This window comes from Calidris pugnax, unplaced genomic scaffold (assembly GCF_001431845.1).
Source record: "Calidris pugnax isolate Ruff unplaced genomic scaffold, ASM143184v1 scaffold45, whole genome shotgun sequence".
Lineage (NCBI taxonomy): Eukaryota > Metazoa > Chordata > Aves > Charadriiformes > Scolopacidae > Calidris > Calidris pugnax.
Window position 1 is genome coordinate 2,689,891 of NW_015090764.1, and position 25,692 is coordinate 2,715,582.

The 25,692-nt window shown below is 48.0% G+C and overlaps 1 protein-coding gene and 1 long non-coding RNA gene across 4 annotated transcripts in view; one reads left to right on the forward strand and one right to left on the reverse strand.

The window, feature by feature from the left end:
- The window catches only part of SGSM2 (small G protein signaling modulator 2), a 44,110-nt gene extending 24,314 nt beyond the window's left edge, over positions 1-19,796 (forward strand). The window contains exons 9-23 of one of the 3 annotated variants that reach the window (XM_014964083.1): positions 1,144-1,307; positions 1,830-1,959; positions 3,328-3,462; positions 6,508-6,658; positions 7,109-7,173; positions 7,618-7,763; positions 8,265-8,393; positions 11,348-11,530; positions 12,542-12,946; positions 13,622-13,746; positions 14,566-14,648; positions 15,123-15,232; positions 15,558-15,654; positions 16,394-16,468; positions 17,612-19,796. In XM_014964083.1, coding sequence (XP_014819569.1) covers positions 1,144-1,307; positions 1,830-1,959; positions 3,328-3,462; positions 6,508-6,658; positions 7,109-7,173; positions 7,618-7,763; positions 8,265-8,393; positions 11,348-11,530; positions 12,542-12,946; positions 13,622-13,746; positions 14,566-14,648; positions 15,123-15,232; positions 15,558-15,654; positions 16,394-16,468; positions 17,612-17,700 — 2,087 coding nt within the window. In that variant the 3' untranslated portion in view covers positions 17,701-19,796. Of the gene's footprint in view, positions 1-1,143; positions 1,308-1,829; positions 1,960-3,327; positions 3,463-6,507; positions 6,659-7,108; positions 7,174-7,617; positions 7,764-8,264; positions 8,394-11,347; positions 11,531-12,541; positions 12,947-13,621; positions 13,747-14,565; positions 14,649-15,122; positions 15,233-15,557; positions 15,655-16,300; positions 16,469-17,611 lie in introns of all 3 variants that reach the window. The other 2 variants (XM_014963995.1, XM_014964173.1) reach the window with 2 other exon arrangements.
- LOC106901471 lies at positions 1,252-18,148 on the reverse strand. Its single transcript, XR_001414314.1, has 3 exons — positions 18,026-18,148; positions 15,152-15,426; positions 1,252-1,379 (listed from the first exon to the last, which is right to left on the reverse strand). It is a non-coding gene; the product is annotated as an uncharacterized LOC106901471 (long non-coding RNA).
- Positions 19,797-25,692: the final 5,896 nt, after the last annotated feature.

The window sequence follows — 25,692 nt, forward strand, 5'->3', positions numbered from 1 at the left end:
AATCACAGTGCAATGACAAAGAACATGTAGAAGTTTTATTTGAAGTCAGATTTGAGTTACACTTGGACTAAAGGACCTTCAACTAAGAGCCTGTTTCAGAAGACAGTTAATATATATTGCTTTAAAATACATAAGCAGGAGAGCCCTTTGACTGATTGCTTTTCCTCCCTCAGTGTCATTAACACTTCTAACTAGTTATGGGCATATGGGGACGAGTGTTAAAATCTGGAATGCTGCCTGGCAGAGGATGACAGTTGCAAGGTTATTTCAGGTCTGTTTGCCTGACTTTGATCAGCTTCCCCGGGACACTTTGTGCCTGTCTGGTGTTTCACTGACTGGTCGGAGACGTCACCGCTCTGCTTTGTGCCAGTTCTGAAGCAAAAGGGGAATTAAATGACAGACGTGAAACACAACAGCCTTTGCTGTTCTTCACTGAGAGCGCTGTTTCGGTGGCGGGTGCCAGGCGTGCGTGTACACAACATGGGGTTTGTTGTTTGCACAAGATGACAGACACTTGCGGTGCTGCCACAGCTCCTGGCTACCAGAGTGGGGCTGGCACAGCCACGCTACACCCCCTGCCCTTAGACACCCCCCCTACCCAGGTGCCTCAGCTTCAGAAAAGGAAATTAAGAACCTAATTCACTTACATTCTTTTGACAATTGTACAAGAAGCAGATTATTAAGCTTAAAAGAATATCCAGAGCCCAGGGTGGTTTTCCTTATTGTGCTATATTTCTAGTGACAGTGGAGATAAATAAGAAGAATTTACAACAGGGAATGTGACTTGCTAATTCTCACCGGAGTTAAGCTGACAGCCTCTGGTTATATCCACTAGGCTGATTTTCATTCTAAATTGTGTGTCCTTTGTCAAGTTTTTCATACACCAGAGACTTAGTTTAGTAATTCCTTTATTATTTATTATGTTAATGTTCAGAATAACTTTAAATGTTTTTGCATGTCACAGTTTGCTTCTATCTTGAGCTTCTTTAGGACTAGAGGACTGAGATCATCCCTAGATCGCATTATTACTTACAGAGCTTTATTTATCTAGAGATGATCATGAATAAAATTCACTGAGAAGGTAAGAGCCAAAAATAGAGGTTCTGATGTAACAGTGTGGACTCCCCTTGTCCTCCTTTGCAGCAGAAAGCAGATGGACATTAGTCTTGGTGAGTCAGGATGGAACTCAGAGGCCTCCGCTGCACTTTCCCCAAGGAGGTCACCTCCTCGCGTTTCTCTCCTGCCTGGAAAATGGTCTTCTGCCTCGTGGTCAGCTGGAACCACCACTTTGGTCACAACAGGGCAAGGTAGGGCTGATCTTCATGTCTTTGTTCAACGAGCATCCTGCTCCCCTGAGTCTGGGCATTGATTTCCACCTGCTTTATAGTGAAGTGGAAGGCAAAATAACTCCATTTAGTCCAATCTGATTCTTATACAGATAGTCTATAAAAATTGTTTGCACCTCCATTACCCCATTGAGCAATGAACTGGCATCTGCTATCGTATCAAAATATGAACCCAAGCGAGAGAGACTGAGGCTCAAATGGACTGGGACATACTTGCTGGCAGCAGCTTGGATTATTGAAGTAGCTGGTGCCCAATTCCTATGGATTACAAGAAAAAGCTGTGGTTTAGGTACAGAGAAAAGTTGTGTTAAGTACCCCTAAACCACCTGCTTTATGTGATTCTACTGTTGTTTTCTCCCTCACCTCCTCCCAACATTGAAAGTTTAGTTTTAAGATTTAAGATGCCAAATGTCTGCAGTATTCAGTTTGTTGTGCTCTATTAGTTATTTGTGGCTGAATGTGTGGAATCATTATTTTCTCTAGGGTAAAGTATTTCCGAAGCTTCGAAAACGGAACAGCAACAGATCAGTGGACCTAGAGGAGATGCCAGCTGAAGACACTTCTACAGACTACGTGTTCAGAATTATCTATCCAGGACACAAGCATGATAACAGTAAGTGCCTTTGTTCTGCTTTCTTAAAAAAAAACAACAAAACCAAACAAACAAAAAAACCCAACCCAAAAAACCTATCACAAAACTTCATTGTGTGATAATTGTGATCAACAGGTACAGGTCACCGTAGGTTTCCTTAATGTAGTGAAACTTATTATCTTAGTGGAAATGGAGTCAAGGTGGGGAATCTTATTTTCATTTACTCTGTGTTTTGCAGAGGAAGTTTTCAAAATACTCCCCTGGGCTTGCAAACTGAGACTAAAAGTAAAAACATTGCTTGAGTAGCCAAGAGCAGTTTTGCTCCTGAAGTGAGGATATTTTTACTGGCCACACTGCTTGCTCATAATGTTGTTATTAGGAAAAAAAGCCATAAACTCAACTCTTAAAGTACCTCAACAACTCCCTGGGCTAAGTTTTCCTGGTTTGGAAGCAAGAACTTAACAATGGATAAATAAAGGCCCTTCCAAAAAAACTAAATGAATTCCCAAGAACCAAACCACCTCATGTCATCAGTGAGCAGAAATTCCTTACATGCAAGAAGGCATTTGAGCTAGTTCTCAAACAGCATGTTTGGTTTTATTCTCCTTGGCAAAGAAGCAAGAATTTCCCAGGAAGATCAGACCCTAAAGTTTACAGGGGATTTGGATTTACTGCTCATATTGGGACTTACTGCAGCTGAAAAAGCAGAAATCTCAACTGAACCCTCCTTACCCCAGGGGACTGAACACGGTGGTGGCCGTGCTTTACTAGGGCGTCTGGATTTGTGCAGGTAAGTTCATGCACACACCAGGAAAAGTGTGTTCTGCCTTTGCCTGAGACAAGGGGATGCAGGTTCTGTGTCCAGGGCAGACCTGCCTGCTGAGAGCAAGACAGAGAGAGCTGGCTCCTGCCCCAGGCTTCCTCGGGGGAAGGTCTGTTCCCTGGGTGTCTGCAGTGCCCAGAGAGCTGGGGAGCAGAACGTTTGCTGCCCAGATGCATCTGGCACAGGTTTCAGAGTGGAAGAGGCCACAGTGTTGGTAAGGGCGTAGTGAAGGAAGGTAGTTGGAGCCCAGAATTCCCATGGAGTTTTGCTAAAAAGCATAACCCCCCCTCTGCAGGCTGGCACTGGGACCTTTCACCATTGCCATGATGTGACGTGTGTGCTCTGGGGACACAGCCGGTGCACAATCAAAAGCTGGCCCGTGTTTGGTGGAGCATGCTTTTTTTCTGTAAGAAACACATTTTTTGTACCCATTTACAGGAGCTTGTGCCTTCAAGGAGAGGGCAGGATTCGAGTTCTTTGTCTTTGCTGAACATGTCCTTTTGAGCTTTCCCGCAGAGTCGAGTTCTCTCTTCTTATGCTCCTCTTTCACTATTTTCTTTGAGCAGTAACTATTAACTACCACCACTTAGCTGCCAGCCGCTCTGCCTCTGTTGACGATGATGAGGAGGAGGAAGATAAGCTACACGCAATGCTATCAATGATCTGCTCTCGGAACCTCACAGCTCCTAATAGGATGAAAGGTTTTTATCCTCCTCCCCCTGTGTCCCGGAGCTCTATTGCAGCTCGTTCCACTGGTGCATACAACAGTGTTGGCATTATTACAGGGAAGAGCATTTCACTGGCACCATGAGACCTGGAGGTGAAGGTGACTGTGCAGAGAGGCTGGGAATACGCTCACAACCCCTGGGAAGTGGATACAACAGCATCTTCCCTCTCCTCGGAGCGTGTGTGCTGCTGAACAGACAAACCTTCTCTCCTTCCAGAGGAAGGAGATGCAGAAGGATCAGAGGTGAACGGTTACAGCAGCGATGTGCTGGGCTGTGTCAGAAATGGAGCATGTCTGTGTGGACAGAACAGGGCAGCAGTGTGGGGAGTTACCATTTCAGCCCAGGGACAGCTCAAGTAGGCATGTTCCCACACTTTGGGTACCTCTGTAGGGGAGCAGAAGTGTGCAGAGAACATCATATGGAGAGGCAAAAACTTTCTGTAGTCAGGTGCTTTCATTCCATTCTTGCATTTGTAGGCCAGGTGGGTTTCAGATCATCAGCTGCAAGACTCTCCACCCTCCCAAAATGTGTCATCTAGTGCACTTCCTAAAGCAATTCATAACAGATGTGTGAAGGTGGTATTCTGAAGAAGCGTATCTGTTAGTGTTGGGGATCTAGTAGTGTGCATGTGCCAAATCTGGTGTGTTCCTGGTATATCTGAACAGCAGCCTCTGCCTCTTCCTAATCACTGGAGTAATCAGCAAAAACAGAGTCTTCTCTGTAACCAGGCTGTAAAGTAGCTGTCAGAAGTTTGACATCTGCAGAGGAAGTAGGAAGGAGAAGCAACTGCTTGCAAGTTTGGCCTTTGTCTATATTTTTCATTCATTACATTAGCATGAACGTGCTTTTTCTGGTATTTTCAATTCCTGAGAAAAACACAATGTATCTTGGCTCCAGAGAAGACACACCTTTAAATAGCGGAGAAATTACTTTGGTTCCAAATGGGTATTAGCCCTGGTCTGGTGGGACCAGCTGTAGGAGACAGTAATTGTCCTACATCTCTGTACAGTGCTCAGGTTCTGTTAGATCGGAGATGAACATGTTCAAGGAGATCCTCCTCGTTTCCTGGAGGCTGCCCACACACTTATCCCAAGGTAGTAGCCCCTAGAAACTGATAAAGCCCAGCCCAAGGTAATAAAGGGTTCTTGGAAGGTAGGGATGGAAAGAAACTTCAAAAATACCATGTTGCCCTTGAAAAAAGATATTGTTTCAGGAAGTTTCTGTGTGTCTTAACCGATGAGGTCTGCTTATGGGTGCTAATGGAAAGGAGGAAGGTCTAACACTGCTGCATACGCATGTTAAGAGGCTAATGCTGTGATCTAGAGCATAAGAAACACAATTTAGTCTGTAGTCAGGAGATGGAAATGTTGAGTTATCCCACCAGAACGGCTGTCAGGTACCTGCTTTTGCTTACCTAATCCTGAAGGTGACAGTAGAGTTAGGGCTGTGTCTGCTCTTGGGTAGTGGCTCCTGCTAACTGGAGTGGGTGGGCTGTGGTCCCTCCAGCAGCTCCCGTGTCAATAATGACAACACTGTTGTAGCAGGTTTGCTGCCCATTTGCTTTTACATTTTGCAACATGCTCGACTTCTGCATGTAGCTGGAGTTCCAGATAACACCACTACAATTAACTAAAAGATGCTGTTCACTCTAATTCTTCACTAATTCAGGTACCTTTCATCTGAATCTTTAGGTTCTGTGGGGTTCTTTTCTTGTTTCTCTAAAAAATAAAATAAAAAATCAAAACAGAAAAACCCACTTTTCTTGTTGGTAGAGGGGAGGCAAAAAATAACGATCTAAAAATGTTTGTCCAATGGTTTTTATTTGAACCCAATGCGAAGCTGCAATAAATACTGGGTCATTCAGCTCCTTCCTGAAGAATTAAGGTGAAGAGCATTTTTGCATCACACTTTGTTTTGTGAACTGAGACACACATGACTGCTTCCGCATGAGCCTGTGCTTTTTCTGTTAACGAATGGTTTTACTCCACTCCTTCCTCACCTCTGCCCACTCTCTAATAGGCACTACTAAAATGCTTTACGCTACCTTGATTTGAAATGCATGAGATGGTTTGGAATTGCCCCTACCACCACCCAACAAATGTATGTTTTAAAAGCACGGCCCAGGGGACTGGATTTTGCTGACAAATGTTAATTTAGTGACATACAGTATTATGGCATTTGCCTTAATTTTAATCATGGGTGAGCTGAAAGGCCAGTTATTTATTATAAAACAAAAAAACCTGCGAGCTCAAATGCCAGCTGGGAAAGTTGAAGAGCTGAAGAAGCTTTTTGAAGGCAGCTGGGGATTTTTTTGGGTGGCCTTCCTGAAGGTGGTTAAAAAGGCCAATAGCTTTGGTGGAGCGGGGATAACTGGAGCAGCTGCACTGTACTGTTGGATCACACCTTCCTGCAGAGAATCCTACTTTTACAAACACAGTGTTGGCTTTAGTAAGACTTGAACTCTCCTTCTGCACCAAGTACCTTAGGGTCTGGTTCTGAGGGGGAAAGAAGCACCTTCTGAAAATAACTGAAGCACTTTGTCTTAATTTCTTTTATGCTCCAACCTGCACTCTAGCTGGACTAGCAGTTACGTGGCTGATTCTGGGAACTGCAAAATGAAATTCTGAGGCCTGAATTAAAACAGAAGGTCAGGTTAGATGGTCTCTCCTGGCCATAACTGACATTACCGTAGCATCACACAAGAACCAGGTTTAGTTGTTACTGCAGCACCCTTTCCTCTGTTCTCCTGAAACACGAACTGGGATGTGCGTGGGCAAGAAAGGGGGGAGATGGTGAAGGGATTTGACTTTTGGGGAAGTGCCCGAGCACAGCCTGCAGCGGGTTAGGTTCAGAGAGCAGCGTTTCTGAGCTCACTGGGATGGTGCTCCCCGTTTGGAATCGAGGTTCAGAGCCTGCTGAGAAGCAAAGCATGATGCCGTCAGGACGCACAGAAGGAAGACGGGGGGGGAAGAACCGAAGAGGTTGATGGCGGACTGTTCTCTTGGTTTTTTCCCCTAGACACCAGCGAAATGATCGAGATGCAAGGCTTCGGGGCAAACCTGCTGTCGTGGCAGCTGGAGCACTGCAGCCAGGGCTCCTCGTGTCTCTCCTGCTCAACGGGCAGCTCGCCCTACGACGTCCCCAGCTGCTGCAACTGCATCCACGACCGGTGAGCGAGAGCCGCAGGGCTCACCCGGGCACTTATACAGCAAGATATTTAGTTTATTAAAACTAACCTATTAAACTACTCTCAGGTCACATTTTGATAGAAAAATTGCATCTAGTTTTTTTGTCTAGTTGAATATAATTCAGCTCTGGAAGCAATTTCTTTAACAAGTCATTAACGATTACAGTGAGGGGCAACAGTTCATCAAACTTGACAAGGACCTTTACAATGCACCTGCAGCGGTTGTGGCTAAATGTGCCAGGTGAATTGGGCCAAAATGCTGCTGGGGAAAATGCTTTAAAAAGTGTAATTTGTCATTCTCATTGTTCTTTGGCTAAACAAATATTGGTGCAGAGAAAGAACTGCTGTGTGTAGGGCGTAGGGATGAGTGTGAAGGCGATGATGATCTCTGTCCTCATCACCCATCCTGCTCCTGTTAACGTGTCTCCACAGGACTCCCCTGAAGATGCTGTGTGACAGCATGAAGAGGCAAATAGTTTCCAGAGCCTTCTATGGATGTAAGTGAAGGTTCTTATACCCATTCCTGTGGTATCCATATGCTTGCCTAAAGACCATGGGATGTTTGTTTAGAAAGCCCAAACCCAGATTTACTGCTGTGAGTCACATCACCTCGGGGCAGGAGGGGGGACGTGGCTCAAGTGTCACAGCTTCATAATCCCATTGTCTGTGGGGTTTGCATATAGCAGTGGGCAAACTGATGCTTAGAGAGAATTTAGCTTTACGTTGCAGTGTAATCTCTACTTGGATTTTATTAGTCTCTGCAAGATTTATTTAATCTTTGGCTCCGTTGCAATTCTTCATTCTTATACAGTACAGTGCAAGTTTAGTTCATGCAGGGTTGTTCCTGGCGGGTTTAAAATGTCACAGCTTCATCTTCAAAGAGGGGCTGCTGCTAGGAGGGAGGTGGCTCTTCTATGACCATTTACCTCCCCCCCACCCAGGGCTCGCCTACTGCCGCCACTTGTCCACGGTGCGAACCCACCTCTCTGCCCTCGTCAACCACACCATCGTCCCCCCCGACAAACCCTCCAGCGCGGCGGGGGGGCTGACCAAAGAGGTCTGGAGCAAGTACCAGAAGGACAAGAAGGTCAGTAACAGAACACCCTTATGATCATTACTGGCTCCACACACGCTGCCCTGAGCACGTGTCCCTTAAAATGGAGCCCAGGAAGTCTTACAGGTGTTTCCTCATCTGCACGGGATCACTCCTCGTTCGAGTGAGAGTCAGTCAATTCTCACAGTCTCTTTTATACTTTGCTTCTCTGATGATGGAAAAGATATCAGTTAACATCAAAGCAACTGATCTTATGATGACTCTAGTCTATTAAAAGATTATTTTTGTGGGAGACATGACAACTTACATTAGCTCTGATGATGGCATAGATACCAGTTAACATCAAAGCAACTGATCTTATGATGACTCTAGTCTATTAAAAGATTATTTTTGTGGGAGACATGACAACTTACATTAGGCTGGATTTGAGCTGGGGCCCTAAAGGCTTGAGTCAAGTTGCCAAATTGCATTAAGTGCATGCCAGAGGAAAATAAAGATGTATTACCTTCCATACCTTTCTCCTGGCTGCTGTAGAATTACAAGGAACTGGAATTACTAAGAAGAGTTTACTACGGTGGGGTGCAGCACGAGATCCGAAAGGAAGTGTGGCCGTTCCTGTTGGGTCACTATAAATTCGGCATGGCCAAAAAGGAGATGGAGCAGGTAAGCACCGCTGCCCGGGGAGCTGAGTTAGTCTGCACAACAGGTTTTGTCTTCTGAATAGCAAGTGTTAGTCTTTATTATTGTTTAATATTCCTAAGGGGAAAATGCTACTGGAAACATGAGTGATACGTGTTAGTAGAGGGATTATGATACCGTGTTATCATGCCTGAAAATCACTAAAAGGGAGTTCTTTATTGAAGTCAGGAAACCTGTGCCTGTGACGTGTACCTGCCCTCAGCAAGTCCTGTTTTCACATATTTGTAACTTATAAAATAGGGAGACATTGACATTTAGATAGTAATTTGATCATGATGTGTTAGCTGAGTTATACTTCAAAATGCTCTTTGAAACAACTCCTTTGTCTGTGATACGACATCTGCATGCATGGACTTCTACTGGAGCTGTGAACAGCCCCGAAGTACCTTCTGAAGTACACTTGGAGTTTCTGTCTAGAGGCTAAAAATACCCAGAGGAAGGTTCGGTTTGTAAGTTCATTATGCTTTTGCTAGACTTAAATAAGATGTAGCTCTGTAAAACACAGGGTGCAATTTCAAGTGAGACATTATTCATCTTAATATCTCCCATGCTGCTGCTAGCATTGATCAGTGAGTAATTGCCTGGGTTATGTCACAGCCTTATTTCACAGTCTGAAACTTGGCATATAGTTTCCATTAATGAAACCACAGTTTGCCCATCTCTTAGTTATACTACCTCCCCTTGCTAATCTCTTTATAGCAATACCAACTTCTGACTTTGCTGAGTGCTTCCATTTGTTGTGATTACCAGGCAAGGGCTTGATGATAAACCAGGCTGGAAACAAACAGATAGAGCCGGGCAAAACGGGAGAGGGTTGTCCCTTCCCTCAGCCCCGCTTCCTGGACAGAAACTGGAGGTGCCCAAAGCCAGAAGCTGAGAAGGACACAGCAACGCTTCAAACTGGGTCACAATCCAGATTCTTCACCCTGAATCCAGTCATCTTTGTAGGCTTTTATACTTAGATTTTCTGGCTATAGTGTATCCCTCATGAGTGTTTCGCTGAGCGCCGCTGAGGCAAATTCCTGCCCTCCCATGACATCAGCATTGGAGAAAGACAAAGAACCTCAGAAGCCACCAAGAGCACTAGGTCCTGGTTGCCTTATCTCCCCAAGGCCAGGCAAACTGCCCCTGAAGAGAAGCAAATCCAGATATCCAGCCAGGCTGGCACATTGCCATGTCCTGCTGGAAAGTACGTCTGTTCTACAGGAGACTTGGTCAATCATCCCTTTTTTGCATAGAGCACAAGTTTAAGAAAGAAGCACCATGTGGACTGGGTCCTTAACTCCTATTGTCTTTGTGAAAAGGGAGAGCTCTTCCAAACTCTTCCATGAATTTGGTGCACAGCTTCAGTAGCAGAGATCTGGCTAAATTGCAGCACTTCTACATGCAGTGTGAATTTATTAATTTGCATTTGGTGCTCCATTCATTTTTTATTTTGTTTTACCCTCACATTTTCAAGAAATATAGGATAGTGGAGGTTTCTTGCATAGACCACATTTTGCTGTCTCTGTTCTCCACAGGTATATGAACCATCAGATTTATGATCCATTTATAGAAATAGAAGGTATGTCTGGAACTGAAAAAAGGACCCAGATACTTAGATTTTTGAGTGGTAGATCTGGAGCCACAACTCTTGGATTCCAGCTCCAGCTTCAAAGGGCACGTGCATGTATACAGCTAGAACATACGAGATTTGGCAAGAAGAGATAAATACTTGAGTCCATTTGTATGACAGGAATTACAGTAAATTCAGGAAGATATGTTGCACAGTATGCAGACTCCTATAGGATTTTTTTTTCCCTGAGTTTGTACCGTGCTGACACAGGGATGCTCCAAACCTTAGCTGGAATTCTAATGAGCTACTCAACACCAGTAGTAAATAACAGTAGTGACTGACTCCTCAAAGAAACGTGCTGTTGGAGTTTCAAGCTTCCCATTGAATGCAGGAGCCTATTAAATGAATGACATGAAAACAGCCATAACATTTGCACGTATAGGAAACTTATCCTGTCCTTAACTGAAGTCATCGCAGGTGATTTATCATCTTTGCCTTCTGATGGTATTTTTGCAGTCATCCATCAGTATCGGGGGCACTCCCAAACATGGCTGTCCTCCAGCCTCCCTCTAACTGTTGTATTTTATGATTTATGACTCGACAGCTACCTCGAGTGACAAACAGCCTGCAGCTCTTAGCGTGACTGCTGTGGTGGCAGCTCCAGCCAGCAGAGTCCAGAGCTCACAACTGCGGTTTCTCTTCAGCGCTTGACAAGTGACAGAGTAGTGAAATTACTACGTGTCCCTTAATAGCCCGGGGGGGTGTCTGTGTCTGTCTGTCACCAGAGGCAGCCAGCAGTGCAAGAATCTGGTTTATTCCTAGGGCCGTGCGCGGTGCAGCCCCAGGACCGGGCTCTGTGAGCTGGGATTTGTGCTGCTCGGGAGGCTCTCCCAGCATCCAGCTCTGCACAGGCTGCTGGCTATAAACCTGTCTCCTGGAATCCACTGCAAGGGCTACGTTAGACTTGGAATAGAGGAGCTGGGAAGGAGATGTAATGAAATTAGGAATAATCCTGTTAGAGGCAGCAATTGCTCCAGCAGATTGTATCTGACTTCACATGAAGGCCAGTGACATCTTCTGTTCTTCCCTGAGCAGTGTCAAAGTGCTGTTGACAGTGTATACACGTGCTTAGATGAATCTTTTGTGGCCTCTCCAGCGATGGTTCATTCCCTGCAGTAAATACACAGTATCTCCCTGCTCCAGTCACAGTGATGTGTGCTCTGGCCAGAGGGCTGCAGGAGCCGTCAGCCTTTCGGTTTGAGACATCACACTTGCTTTAGACCTCCCCCTCCTGGCGTCCGCTCATTTTAATGCTCTCTTTCAAGGAGGACTGTTGTTTCAGGATCTGTCTGTCTGTCTGCAGGTGGATGAAGACATTGCTCTGCGGTACCAGAAGGTCATGGCTGAGTGGAAAGCCTGCGAGGTCATCGTGAAGCAGCGGGAGAAGGAATCACATTCTGCCACGCTGGCAAAGTTCTCCTCGGGCAGCAGCATCGACAGCCACGTCCAGCGACTCATCCACAGGGACTCCACCATCAGCAACGATGTAGGTACTCCCTGGCGGCTGCAGAGGGACAGCCCATCTGAAGCTGTGGTGCCTCCACAGTAGAGCTGTGTTTTGGGTAGTTTGGAGCTGTTCTTGAGCAGGACCTGCCTAAGGGGCTTTAAGGTTCACCTACTTGGAGAAGATCCTTTTCTCCATAGAGGAATAGCTTTCTAGATCTCTTACTTGTGGGTCCTTTATTCAAATACAGCATAGAGCAAAAGATCGCTACTATTAAAGCATATTTTGGATTCTGTCATGTCCCTGATTGACAGGCTGGCTGTGATTTTATTTTGGGAGAGGGGATCTTTGTCAGTCTAAGGTAAGATGCAAAGCAGTAGGAAGGCAGACTGAATTAACCCCTCTGTAACTGGAATAGCCAAGAAAGGGGTTTCTTTTCACATTGTTGGACAGGAGAGATGGCAGTTGTGTGCCCAAAATATCTCTGGGCATCTGTTACTTATGCAGACTTCTAAGAGTTAGCTAACTGATTTCCATGAAAGAAGAGAGAATAAAACTTAAAATGTTCAACAAAGAGGCTTTTAGCAAGAGAAGAGGTAAAAGGGCTGCATGGTGAAAGACTCTGAAGGCCAGTCTTGGCTTCAAACAGCAGTAGCTGAATTGCATTGTCGGAGGCCTGAGGTAACGTTGGTCTCTGGTCATTGCAATGTATCTCTGATGTTTTTAGTGTTGGTGTTGTAGGCAGGGGAGCTTCGCTGCTTTCCAAGGCATTGCTAATTGAAGATTACGAAAAGGGGAGACATCATCATAGGAGATGGATATGAGGTCATAAACTGCTATTACTTTTAGACTTTCAGTCTCAGTATAAAGACTGAGTGAGGAGCTCTCAACTATTTGCATGCAGGGAAGCTCTATTAATGGGTGATCATGTTCACTGAAGTTATTGTAGTCATCCCTGTCTCATGGCTGGAGGTTGGTTTGCTACATGAACAGTTCTTGCTTCTCTGTTCTCCCTTGCTTTACCTGACTCTTCTCTCCCCTGCCCACCCCCAGGTCTTCATATCCGTAGATGAAACGGACTCAGCAGAACGGGACCCCAAAGGTCAGGACGACCCCCCTTTCACGGTGGTGTCTGCGGAGGTGCCAGCAGCCGTCGGGGCCGTGGAGCCACAGGCTGTGGAGTTTGACTCCCCTGACTCCGGGCTGCCGTCCTCGAGGAACTACTCTGTGGCCTCGGGCATCCTGTCCAGCATCGACGACGGGCAGAGCGTCTCCTTCGAGGAGGGGGCTGAGGAAGAGGCCGGTGCTGACTCGGAAAGGACTGACCCAGACACCCCCCATCTGCAGAAAGCCAAGTCAGTCGTGCTGCAGCCTCAGGATTCCGTGTCGGAGGAGCAGCTGTGTTCCCAGGGGGATTATTTAATGGATGTTGCCTCTGTCTGCGCTGCGTCCTACACGGTAGGTCACAACATAAAGTATCGTCATCTCTCTGCACAGCGTTGCTGCTCTAGCAAAGACTTGTTCTTTTTCAGGTAGAATTTAATGAGACAGAGAATACAGGTGCTGGGATGGTAATTGAGGATTTCTGCATCCAAATCTTTTCACCTGGATTTTGAGCCGGATTGGAAATAAGACATCAAGACAAATTTGGGTCTCTTTCAGTGGGAGGGCAAGGAAAAGAATGTGGTAGAGTTCTAGCAGCTAAAAATTTCCGGGGCTTGTGGGGAGGTGTGGACGACACACCACTTGTAAGATTTCAGTGTCATTTAATTCAAGCTAAAACACATATTTAATGAAACTGAACCACAGCCTAAACCTCGATTCGGGGCTCCACCAGCTCTCTCAGTGTTGCTGTCAACAGATCAGCAGCTCAGTTTTTGCCTCTCTCTCTCTATTCAAGTTGTTCAACTAGAAATAACCCTTTGGAAGTAGGACAGGCTTGGAACATTTACCAGTGAAAGCGTATGCATTTCACCTGGGATTTTTGACAGTAATTGAGTATTTCGATGCTCTCATATGCCCAAAGTATAATGGTACTACTTCTGGTTTGTTGATTCTCAGAGCAAATCTGAGAGAGCAAGTCCTGGGAATGCTCTAAACTCAGCAGATCTAACTAAAACTTTTCTCTTCTAGATAGAGTTACTGGACACTGTTGCCTTAAATTTGCACAGAATTGATAAAGATGTCCAGAGATGTGATCGGAATTACTGGTATTTTACTGCCGATAACCTGGAGAAACTCCGAAATGTCATGTGCAGGTAACACAGCTTGTAAATTGAACTATTTTCATGTTTCTGTCATAATCTATAAACTATAATAATATGAAAATAATAGTCTGTATAAAAATTCTCAGTAATGAACATAAAAAATCTTGCAAGAAGGAGTCACAGGTAGGTTAGAGAGCATGGGTATGACAGGCTGTCCAAGTTTGGAACACAGGCTTGAGGAGATTCTTTTTCTACCTCAAGAGGCTTTGCATAGTTGTTTTTTCACAAGCTATCAATACACAAGCTGTGTGTGCAAGATTTGGTCCTCTCTATCCAATACAGGGCTGTGAAATACTCGGGAATGTGAAGTGTCAGAAAGCTCTGAGGCACATTGAGCAGCTGCGTAAGATTTGATCTCACATAATCAAATTAGACTTCAATACAATATTTAGCTTTTGAGGAACAGCAAAGGTTCAGCATTAGTTAATTCATCCTGCAAATAGACAACTTTCACAACACACGACGAGCCTACAGCAGGAGTCCTATTACGAGAGAGATCTGTGTCTCACACACTGCTCTGTCCCCATCGTGGATTGTTCATAGAAGCCTTTAGGAATTACCCTGTAAAAAAACCAGCAGAAATACTCATCATTTTATACCAGTGTGTTGGAGGATTTTAATTGTTGTAGTTCTCTTTATAGTAGTAGTTCTCTCTAAAGTTCCAGCTTTACCTTTTACAGCAGTCTAGAACAAGACTATTAAAAGCTCCCAAAAGGGGTCATGTTTTAGGTGCAAGACAAATTTTTGAGGTCACCATGCAGCAAGAGGATTTTTAATCCTATTATCTCTTGTGTGTTCTTCTTTCTGCAGTTACGTGTGGGAGCACCTGGAAGTTGGTTATGTTCAAGGCATGTGTGACCTCCTGGCTCCTTTGATGGTTATACTTGACAATGGTAGGAAGGGTTTTCTTTTGGAATATGGTGATATCTTTAGGGAGGTCTTTCTTTAGAAATGCTGTTTGAGAAGCTGTTTGCATTAACCAGGGCGAGCTCACCAGGAAAGCCAAACCTGCAGCTCGAGTTGTATTTTCTCTACATGTGGCTGTTGTTGAAATGGCTGCTATTAATATCTCGGGGATTCCTTGTTCGCTCACTGACTTTGACATCAAATTTTACTAAATTTTCAAAGCAGCTGTGTTCAAGCAGTTGCTGAAGCTGAAACTCAACTGCAAGCTGGGTTCTTTTGAAACATAACTAGTAAAAATGGGCCAGAATCAGGGACTGTCCTGTGTTTCACCTAAATACTGGTGATGGGGTTAGGGAACAACAAAGGGGAAATCCCTGTTTTCCCCTGGTCCCGCAGTAGTTATTCTGGTTGAAGGAAGTCACACAAGTAGCAGTGCTGAGTGTTCTGCATTATATCTCCAGATCAACTGGCCTACAGCTGCTTCACCCACCTGATGAAGAGGATGAGCCAGAACTTCCCCAACGGAGGTGCTATGGACACACACTTTGCCAACATGCGGTCCCTGATCCAAGTGAGTCTGTTTTTAATCTTCTTTGAAAGCAGATGAGGCCGTGGCAGAGGCTCGGAACTGGCTTGATGCCACAGTGAAGGGCAGGACTCCAGTGGCTGGGGTTCCTGGTCATCTGGTGCTTCAGAGTTGGGGAGGATAAGAATTGTTTTATGCAGCCCCAAGCTGTTTTCCTGATTCTCAGGAAACAGCATTTGCTGTGACAAAGAGTGTGTATTAGAGCAGGTCAATTCCTCTCAACTTGACAAACAAAACAAACCCCCCAAACTTCTGCTGCACAGTGTAACATCTCCCATTTATGGCTGACAGCGGATGTTTTGCATTTCAGATTCTAGACTCAGAGCTTTTTGAATTGATGCACCAGAATGGAGATTACACTCACTTTTACTTCTGCTATCGCTGGTTCCTGCTTGACTTCAAAAGAGGTAATGATGTTCCATGCCTATAGCTTAGAGTTGTGCAAGTGGTGTTGGCTCAAGAAAGTGATCACAAGTTGATCACACTGCTTTGTAGGCTGTGCTGCCTCCTTTCTAATCCATTTGATAACGAGGAGCAGCTCAGCAATAGCTCAAGAGCTGTTGTACTTTGCTGAGCGAGGTACTTCGTACACTGCGGGAGCACCCCAGGATCTCTGCACGTCCCACCCACCCCCACTCCAAGAGAAGCACTTGCTGATACTGAGACCCATCTTGCTGTTGAGCAAGTCAGTAGCTCCTTTGAGTTACAGCTTGATCTGCAAGAGTGAGAGGACATCCCTCTCAAACACACCAAAGCACAAAGGTGATAGGGGAGATGATAGACATCCATCAGCTATTTATTATGAGCAGCCACCTGACAGTGGGGGGGAACTGTGACTCTTCACATTAACCCCTCTCCTTCACGGAGAGTTGCCTTTAAACCCAGTTCTGCTGCCACATTTGCACCAGTGACAGGGGTTGGCTGGGGGGGAGGCAGAGGAGGAGTCACCAAGTGCTAGTCATGTCTGTGTAAGGCCTGTAAAATGTTAGTTAGAGAGAGGGAAATGGTCAATTTGAATAATCAGATGCTCTTGTAATGTTTATTCCCATTCAGAATTGTTGTACGAGGATGTATTTACAGTGTGGGAAGTTATTTGGGCAGCAAAGCACATCTCTTCAGAACATTTTGTCCTTTTCATTGCCTTAGCACTTGTGGAAGTTTATCGAGAGATTATCCGTGATAACAACATGGACTTCACTGATATCATCAAGTTTTTTAACGGTAAGAGACCTTTTTTTAAGGGAGTCATTTTGATAAAAAGCAAGTAATGAGAGTTTGCTGCATCTCCTGTACCTCAGACTGCAGTTGTGTTCTTGCTGTCGTGACAAGCCTCTGGTCAGTTTAGGCTCTGAACCCCCTACCTTTCGTGTAAATGAAAAGCCCAGATTTTCACTCACTTCCTGAAGAGCTGACTTGGCACAAACAAACAGGAGTGTTTTAAGAGCTCCGTGGATGATAGAGGATGGTGGCTTTTTCAGTGTCAGTGGCAATTTTGACCACAAAGCAAGTTCCACATTTTCTCTTTAAAAAGATTTGCCACGGTGACTCTTTGCCCTGGGTTTAATGGGAGGTGCTAAAATGTTGCTTAATCTTTTGTGAAAGTCTCTCGCAGATTTTAAAGTTGCCAGAGTCATTTTTGCTTATAGGGCTTGACCCTGCCGAGGCTGAACCATGTAAGCAACTGCTCATGCAAAACATCCCAAACCACTTCCGTGGCTGATTGCTCACCAGAGGGGTCCGTAGGTGGTGCTGGAGCAGAACATACTCTGCTGAAGCAAGGCTGGTCTCCTCCTGGCTGCAGAACACAGGTCAGGGTGCTGCCTGCAGAATGGTCCCAGTGGGATAGTTTAAGAAGTTTGGAAACAATTTTGTGTAATCACAGTAATTTAACTAAGTTATCAATGCTGTGGCTTTCAGCCATCTGTTGCAGAAGCCCCAAATTTGGTTTTGTTTTTGCCTCAGCCAATGGCTGATTGCTCACCAGAGGGGTCCATAGGTCCCAAATTTGGTTTTGTTTTTGCCTCAGCCATTCTTATTCCAAACCTGCACCTTAATACTTCCCTCAAAAAAACCCCCAAACCACCAAACAAAGAAGCTCAGCACTTGCCTAAGCTGAATGAAATGTTCATTGTGGAACTGAGGATTGGGACTGACAGCAGAAGGATGAGATCTTGATGCCAGGACCTGCAGCACTGAGGGATTCACCCACCTATTCCATCTTTAATTCTACAAACCTGACCCCCTGCAGAGCTTTTGGATTGCAGCTCCCGTTACACTCATTAATTAATGCTACACTAATATCAATGCGAAGGCAGAAAGTTCCTGCTGCTGACAGTGAAGGATGTTTGTCTCTGTGTCTTTTAGAAATGGCAGAGCATCACAATGTGGAGGAGATCCTGCGGATAGCAAGAGACCTTGTCTACAAAGTGCAGACACTGATTGAAAATAAGTGATAACGAGCAGACTGTCACTGTGGGCCTCGTTGTGAGCTGTCGGCTGGAGCACTCCTTGCACTGTAACTTCAAAATGGTGTTTTAATTGCATCTTCCATGTAATGTAATAAATATCGAAGAGATTTGTAAGAGACTTTTAAAACCAGAACTTTTCCTTCACCGGATAAGGTTTGTGTTTGATAGTCCTTGTTACACTCACTTTGTATTTCTAGACAAGATCTTTTTGCATTCTCTTACTTCCCTCTCTAGACCATCTATCAACGTACTTGAGATATTAAAAAGGGGGAATTTGACACGAGAACATTTATATTTTGACTTACCATACCTTTAAAGCCTGGATGCAGTTGTGTGCTCTGCCAGAGCCTTCCATGGAGGTACGGCCGGACCCGAAACTCACTCCAGTGTTGCAGCATCGACTGGTTCCTTGGAGGAGCACCTTGGACTCATGTCTGTGTCCTGAAGTGGAAGAGAAAGCGTCTGAGTGCCTGTTGCTAAAACACTGGCATTTTTATTTAGCAGCAATTAAAGTAAATAAGGTTACCAGCTGGAGGAATGGCCTTAAACAACATGGTTAATAGGAGGTGTGAAGATCTGCCTTCATCCCCTCAGTCCCCTTTGGTGACTCGCTCACGCTGTGCAGTCCCACGGCCCGCACACGCCACAGCCATGCCTGCCTTTTCCTTTGCAGGCTCACCCTGCAGCCCTTCCCAGGTGACAGGATCCGAGGTGGTTGAGGTTAACAGGTTTAGCACAGAGGAACAGCTCCCACGCTCTCTGCATCCTGCAGTGCCATGAAGTTCAGCTCCCACCCTCTGGAGCAGACACAGCAGAGCTTTGCGCCTCCCGACACTCACTGCTCCTCTCCCCACACCTCCCGCGCTGCAGAGCCCTGGGGGAGGCCTTTCCTTGGCACCCAACACTCACTGGGTGCTCCTCTGCTGAAGTGGGGCCAGCACCCCCCAGGTGAAGCAGCAGTGGGGGGGTCTGATGCTTTGTGCTGGTTTGCAGAGCTGTCCCTGTGCCCCGGGGAAGGTCCTTGCCAGTTCTCCTGCTTGGCCATTCCACCCTTTGCCATCAGCACCCGAGTAATTCACCAAAAAAAAAAAAACAAACCAAAAAAAAACCAAACCCACAAAAACAAGAAGAATTTGAACCTGAATTTTTGTGTTTCTGATATTTGGGTTTGCAGGAGCAAGCACTGCCCAGGGCCCTCACCAGCCAAGTGGCACTTGCACAAGGAAAAGGTAGATTTGGTTCTAGAAACACCATCTGTGCTTAGATCCGTCTTTATGATTGCAGTAAACTAAAAAAAGGTAAAAAAAAAAGTCTGAAAAGGGAAAAAATGTACACCAAGTGCTTCTCATCTCAATAGCTGAGCCCTCCCTTAAACTGGGCTCTAGAAATTTGAGGGGAGGGTAAAATAAACCCAAACCAGAAGTCCCTCATGGCTGGTGTGGGCAGAGGCTGCTGGGGAGGATCGTGGTGTTCTCCAGGCTCACGAGCACCGCGGTCACGAAGCAGAAGTGAGAAGAGAGGAGCCCACTCAGTCCCGAGGAAGGCGCTGGGGAAGGAAACCCCCTTTCTGTGCGTGACGCTGCCGAAATAGCAGCAGTGGGAGTCACAGCAGGACAGGGCTCCTCTGCCACCCCCAAGGTGGGGGAGCTGGGGCCAAGAGCATCCCTGTTTACAGCTCCGGGCCAGGGCCGGGCTGCAGGAAGGGCTCAGGGGCATCTTGGGTTGGGGAGGAGGGGGCCTGTTTGCTCACTTGAAAAGCAAAAGAGTATTTTTTAAAAAAAATCAACCAGAGCGAAAAAACCCTCCAACCCCCAGGGCCCACAGAAGTGATGTAAAAAAATAAAACTCCACTATTTTTCTTTGGTATGTTGGGAATGTACTATACAACGCTGTTTAAAAAAAAAAAATCTACAAAAATCAAACCTCTAAGAACTTTGTTGTATTTGTTATAACATTCTGTCTAATTGTATTTTATTAATATTGTGTATTGACTTATTTATTTTTGTTGGGAGCAGACTACTGCTCAATTATTTATGTTTAAATGTAACATATGAATAAATACTTATCGTCAAGGCAATCCATGCAGCTCTTTGGCAGTGATTTCTCTCCCCCCAAGGTGATTCACAGACAGAACAGGGAGTCCCGGGGACAGGGCTGCCTGGGAAGAGAGTTTAATTAACGTTGCTCTGACGAGCAGGGGCTGCTGTACTGAGCGGTATTTTTAAAGTAGGTCATCACCAAAGAGGGCCAACGTCCCTTGGCTGACTTTAAGGGTAGATTTAAGTCCCAGGCAGCGCATGCCCACGGCCACCCCTCGTCACAGCCCGAGGTGCCAGCGCAGCCCTGGGGAGGGGGTGGGAGCAGGAACAGGCCTGTGACAAGTGTTAAAAAAAAAAATAAAAGTTTCATTCTGCAATTTTAGGCCTGATCGTGCTGCAGCCAGAATTACATCATTACATCCAGCCGGGCTCCCGGCTTTCCAGGAGAGATCATGGAATCATACGATCACAGATCCTCCTCCGTCACTCCCCCTTCAAACCTCCCAAAAACCCTCTGGCTGCTCTCCCCCACCCCAGCACTCCCCCTCTCACCCCACGCCTGCTCTGCTGCTGGCAGGTTTTGCACCAATGGCTTTGCCAGGTTTTTAGGGTGGAAAGCTCTGCCTGGGGGGTAACGGAGCATTTCCCCATTCCATGGACTGTAAAACCACCCAGTGAACGGCTCTCTGTAGGGGGTGCAGGCAGACCCCCCCCCCAGCTGCTGCTGGTGCCTGTTACAGCTGTTAGTGTTGAATTTACCCTTATAAAAGGGGATAAGCCCTTTACGAAGCGTATCCAGTGACTTGTGGCCTTAAATCATCCCCCAGCACCAGGGGGTCCTCTGCCTTCTCTTGCTGGCGTGGTGGGACCTGGGACTGGGGTGGGCAGGGGGCGGTGGGTGCTACAGCTGGGATTGCACAGGGGCTGCCTTTGCTGCAGGACCTTCTGTCAGTCCACCACGGACACACACACACCCACCCACCACGGACACACAGACACACACCCTCCTCAGCACTCTCTGTAAATTCTCAGAAACTTGTAAATTCTCTGCAGATTCTCAGAAACTTGTAAAGTAGCTCCTTAGACAGTTATTCCCCCAAAGCTGCAGAGCCACCACAGAAACAGGAGCTGATTTCAGCAAGATGCAGCATCCCAATGACGTTTCGTCACCGTGGAAGCCTGCTCCCCACCACCAGGAGAAAACCCAACCAACCTCCCCCGTTTCCTGCCCCTTTCCCAGGACCTGGAGCCAGCGCTGGCCGCTTTCTCCACTTTCTCCACAAACAGTGACTTTGCCCCACACAGCTCAGTAGGAGAAAACCCAACCAACCTCCCCCGTTTCCTGCCCCTTTCCCGGGACCTGGAGCCAGCGCTGGCCGCTTTCTCCACTTTCTCCACAAACAGTGACTTTGCCCCACACAGCTCAGTCCCACACGTCCAGTATCCTATCCATTAGTCCAACATCTGCTTTCCATGCTCAGAAGCTCACCTAGACAAGCTTTTCAGTTTCCCAAATAATAAACCCAAAAAGCCAACCCCACAGCCACACGTGAGCAGCACAGGGTTTGGAAGGACACGATTCACCCCCCCAAGATTTCCCAAACCCCCACCCCCCTGGGGCCAGCTCCCGCCCAGCATTTTCCCTCCCCACCAGGCTGGGGGTTCTCTCCTGGGGCAGCGTCTGTACGAAGGAGTTCCCCCACCCCCTCCCCAGAAATAGGTCAAAAAAAGAGCCTCTGAGCAAGCTGACATTTTGGGGGTTGGGGGGGGATCCTCGAAGGCGCGAGCAGCAGAGTTTGGAAGGACACGATTCACCCCCCCGAGGTTTCCCAAACCCCCACCCCCTGGGGCCAGCTCCCACCCAGCGTTTTCCCTTTCCCTCTGGGCTGGGGGTTCTCTCCTGGGGCAGTGTCACCCCAGCATCCCTGACCCGGGCCGGGGGACACCCTGTGCTGGCAGCCCTGGGGGGGACGGCTGCTTCCCCCAGCCTCCGGGTGTACGAAGGAGTTCCCCCACCCCCTCCCCAGAAATAGGTCAAAAAAGAGCCTCAGCAAGCTGACATTTTGGGGGTTGGGGGGGGATCCTCAAAGGCGTCACAGTGATTTCTGCCTGACGACGCTCTGAACTCCAACAGCCCCCCCAGACAAGGGGCTGAGCTGGCTCTAGGAGCAGCCTGGTCCCCACCCCCCCCCAGCCAAAGCCAAGCACATTCGTAGGAAATATTTCCCTGCCACATTTATTCTTTTTTAATACTTCTGGACACCAGAAAACCAGCCGTGAACCCCCCAGCGCCGGAGGGGGGGGGTGTTTGCCTTCCAACGGGCTGGGACACTCACCCTCTGGGGGCTATTTTTTGGGGGGTGGGATATTTTCCCCCTGTGCTCAGCCCAACACTTGCTGCAATTCAGACACTTGTAACAACTTCACCAAACCCGCACCCGGCAACAATTAACGGGTTTTTTGCTCCTGCCAAGCCCAGGTTCTGCCACTTTGCAACTAAAAGGTCCCCTCCGAGCCCCCACCATGACCTGGGCACTGGGGGAAGCCAGACACCCCCGAATCCCCCCCCGGCGGCCGCCGAGCCACCCCGAGCCCCTCCGTCCCCCTCTGCGACCGGGAACGCCCCGGGACCCGCACCCTCCGGCCGCCGGGGACCGGCCCGTGCTCGGTGCCGATCCCCCCCCCCCCCCCCCCCCGCCAGGCTCCGGGGGGGGGTGCGGGGTGGAGGCGACCGAATCCGGGGCGCTGTTTCCCAAGCTGTCCCAAATTCTGGGGATTGGGGCAAAATCCTCGCTTTTCCCCAGCGCCGCATCACCGGCTCCGGGCTGGGGCAGGGCCAGCCCCGCTGATCAGGGACACCTGGGGGGTGATTAATGACACACACCTGGGAGGGATCAGTGACACACACCTGGGGGTGATGATCAGTGACACCCCCGGGGCCTTGCTCTCCTCCCTGGGAAACGACACGTGGAGAGAAGCAGCTGCAGCCAAAGCACAAGGAAGAAAATGCAGAGCCCCGTTTCAGATTTCAGTGCATGTTTATTTCAGTTTTATATTTATTTCAGGCAAGTGCTTATTACATGGATATTATTCATGTTGGATACCTAATTTCTGGAGCATGAAGAGCCGCTATAGTACAGCTGAATAGTAAAAATACAATATGTACAAAATTAGTTGTTTTTTTTTTTCACATAGCAGATGTATCCAAACACATAAAAATCTTTACAGTCTAGGTTTTTCAATATTTAGTATTTCAGTAAATTGGTAACACAGTGACACGTCCTCACTGTAAACAGACTGCATTTGCCCAGCGTGAGCGCGTGCCGCGGCAGGGGCTTTCCTGTGATGTGGGGGGGGGCAAAGGGGGCTTTGACTTGGCACCGACTCTGGGCTGACAATCAGTATTTTCAGACACATTCCTAATGCACAGAGTGCAGGGAGGGGAAAGGCAAATGCTCGTGGCCGGGGGGTGGTTACGGGGGTGCGAGGCGCAGGGGGGACCCTGCTCCCCCCACGGCCCCTCACCCGGTGAAGCCCAGGCTGGTGCTCGACCAGACACAAATCAATGGCTGGTGGCTGCGATTTCTCCGTCAGGAATCACTCTTTTGGCTCAGATTGTTAAGGCAAATCCTAAGGCATTCGTACCGGGATTCCTCCTCCGGAGGCGTCAGCCCTGGGGTGGGGGGGCTCAGGATGGGACTGGGGTGTTTCCCTGGAACTGGAGCAGACACAGCCCAACCTGCCCCTCTGGGAGCCGTGGGGGGCCCTGTGTTCCCCCCCCCGGCTCCTCACACTCAAAGGCATTTTCTCAGCCAAAGCAGGGTGTGAATTAACGGGCGCGATCCTGACGGGGAGCAGAGCCGTGGGATCCCACCGCAGGAGCAAAGGGCACCCCACGGTCAGGGGGGGTATAAATCCCCAGCACAGAACAGCCCCAACCCCCCGGAGCAGGGACTAAACCCTCCTCTTGGCTGCACCCCAAAACCCCGCTCCCGACGGGGGGGATCCTGGCCACTCGCCCTGGGAAGAGCCAGACACAGCCCCGAGCTCCTGCCCAAAGATCCACGAGTCACATTCTGGGTGATTATTGTGAAGCTCATTATAACAGAGGAGACTGACCCGACCCACAGCCCACTGCCCCCAACGCCAAACTCCTGTCCCTAACAACCCACGTTCCACTAAGGAGGAAAATAGTCTAAAAACAGTGTTAAAACCAATTTTAAACTGTTCAAAATGATAGCAAGGGAGGGAAAACAGACCAGAACTCTGAGAGTCTTCCTCATTCCAATATATTTTTGAATTAAAGTAAGATTGAAATGAACAACTCAAGACAAAACACAGAGTCTAAGAGGAGCCTCCCCTGGGCTCCCCCCACGCCAGCCCCAGCAGCCGGCCCCCGTGGCTAATTAAGATTAATCAAGTGCCTACAGGTGAGCAGGGCCGAGGGGTGTCCCCCCACTGGGGACACTTCCACACACATCACAGAAAGCAACGGGGCCAAAAACCACCCCAAAAACCACCCACCGCGTCCTCACACCGGGCAAATGCCGCCTCCTCCCCCTGCCCACCGCCATTCTCACACCTTAGTTTGTATTTTTTTTTTTTTTAAATGCAAAAAAATTCACTCAGGATGCAAACCAGTCCGAAGGAGACACAGGCTACGTACAAAACTCGGAGACACGATAAAGTCTTGCATTGAATGTCTATACGGCTACAGAGGCGTGCATACGGACAACCACACCGACACCGACACAGCAGCAATACTCTCACCTCCACCTACACCACTCAAAGGCATTTTACGTTTGTTTTGTTGTTTGCTTTTTTTTTTTGTTTCTTTTAGTCTTTTGTTACAGAAGGCCACTTTTAATTAAAGGAAAAGAGACAAGCAGTCCGACAGCAGCAGGCTGCCCGCAGGGCAATTGCTGGATCCCAATTAGTTGGTTGGTGTGATTCCTACCTGGGTAAATCGTGCAGGATCCCAAAGAGCCCCGGCAGGAGGGACACTGCCCCTGTCACCTCTCCCTGCCGCTGTGGGGGGGCTCCCAGCTGAGACCTCCCTGCCTGGGACACCCGGCATCAGGGACGGACACGCGCCCCGGGCAGGAGCGGAGGTCTGACGGCAGCACTTGGGGTTCAGCCCCGTTTTCCGACCGAGGGACAGCCCAGGGGACAAAGGGGGTGTGTGTCCCCCTCGCCAGCAACCTCCACTCCTCCCCAGGGGACCCCCCCTCACGGCACTGCTCCTGCACACAGTCCACAGCCAAAAGCACGCGATTCCTTCTCTGGGGGTCACCAAAACACAAGAAAAATGCACAGGAAAGGTTTTTGGTCAAAACCCAGCTCTCGACCCCCCCCCCCGAATTGTTCGGTGCCGGGGCCGGAACACGCTGCACCCCCATTCCCTCTCACTTTGCAAACCGAACCCCAGCAGAAGAGTGGCCTCATTTGAAAGGTGGGCTGATGGCAATGGTCTCAGATCAAAAAAAAACCCGATTTGTGTTACAGAATGAAGCAGTTTGTGTGACATTTTCAGCTCTGGGAGCTGGGGGGGGGGGGTGAGGCCCCGCAGGACCCGTGCTCTGCAGCAGCCGCCAGCAGCACCCTCAGGTCTCTCCTCAGTCTTTCCTGAGATGAGTGGGGTTTGGCCTGAGAAAGGTCTGAGCCAAGACCTGAGGACGTGGCCTTGGCTGCTGGAGGTGCTGGAGCCCCGGGGAAAGCTGCTGCCAGAGCCTGGCTGTCACTGGGTCCCCAGCAGCACCCCCCCCAAGCCTGCAGACACCCCCATAACCCCGAGGGGTCTCCAGCCAGGGCCATCCCTCACCCGGCATTGGGCCAGGAGCGTAACCCAGCCCAGGGACTGGGAACGCAAAGAGTTCTAACACTTGTCCATCTGATACCATGCAAAAAATGGTGATAATTACTTTTGGTAATTTGCCTG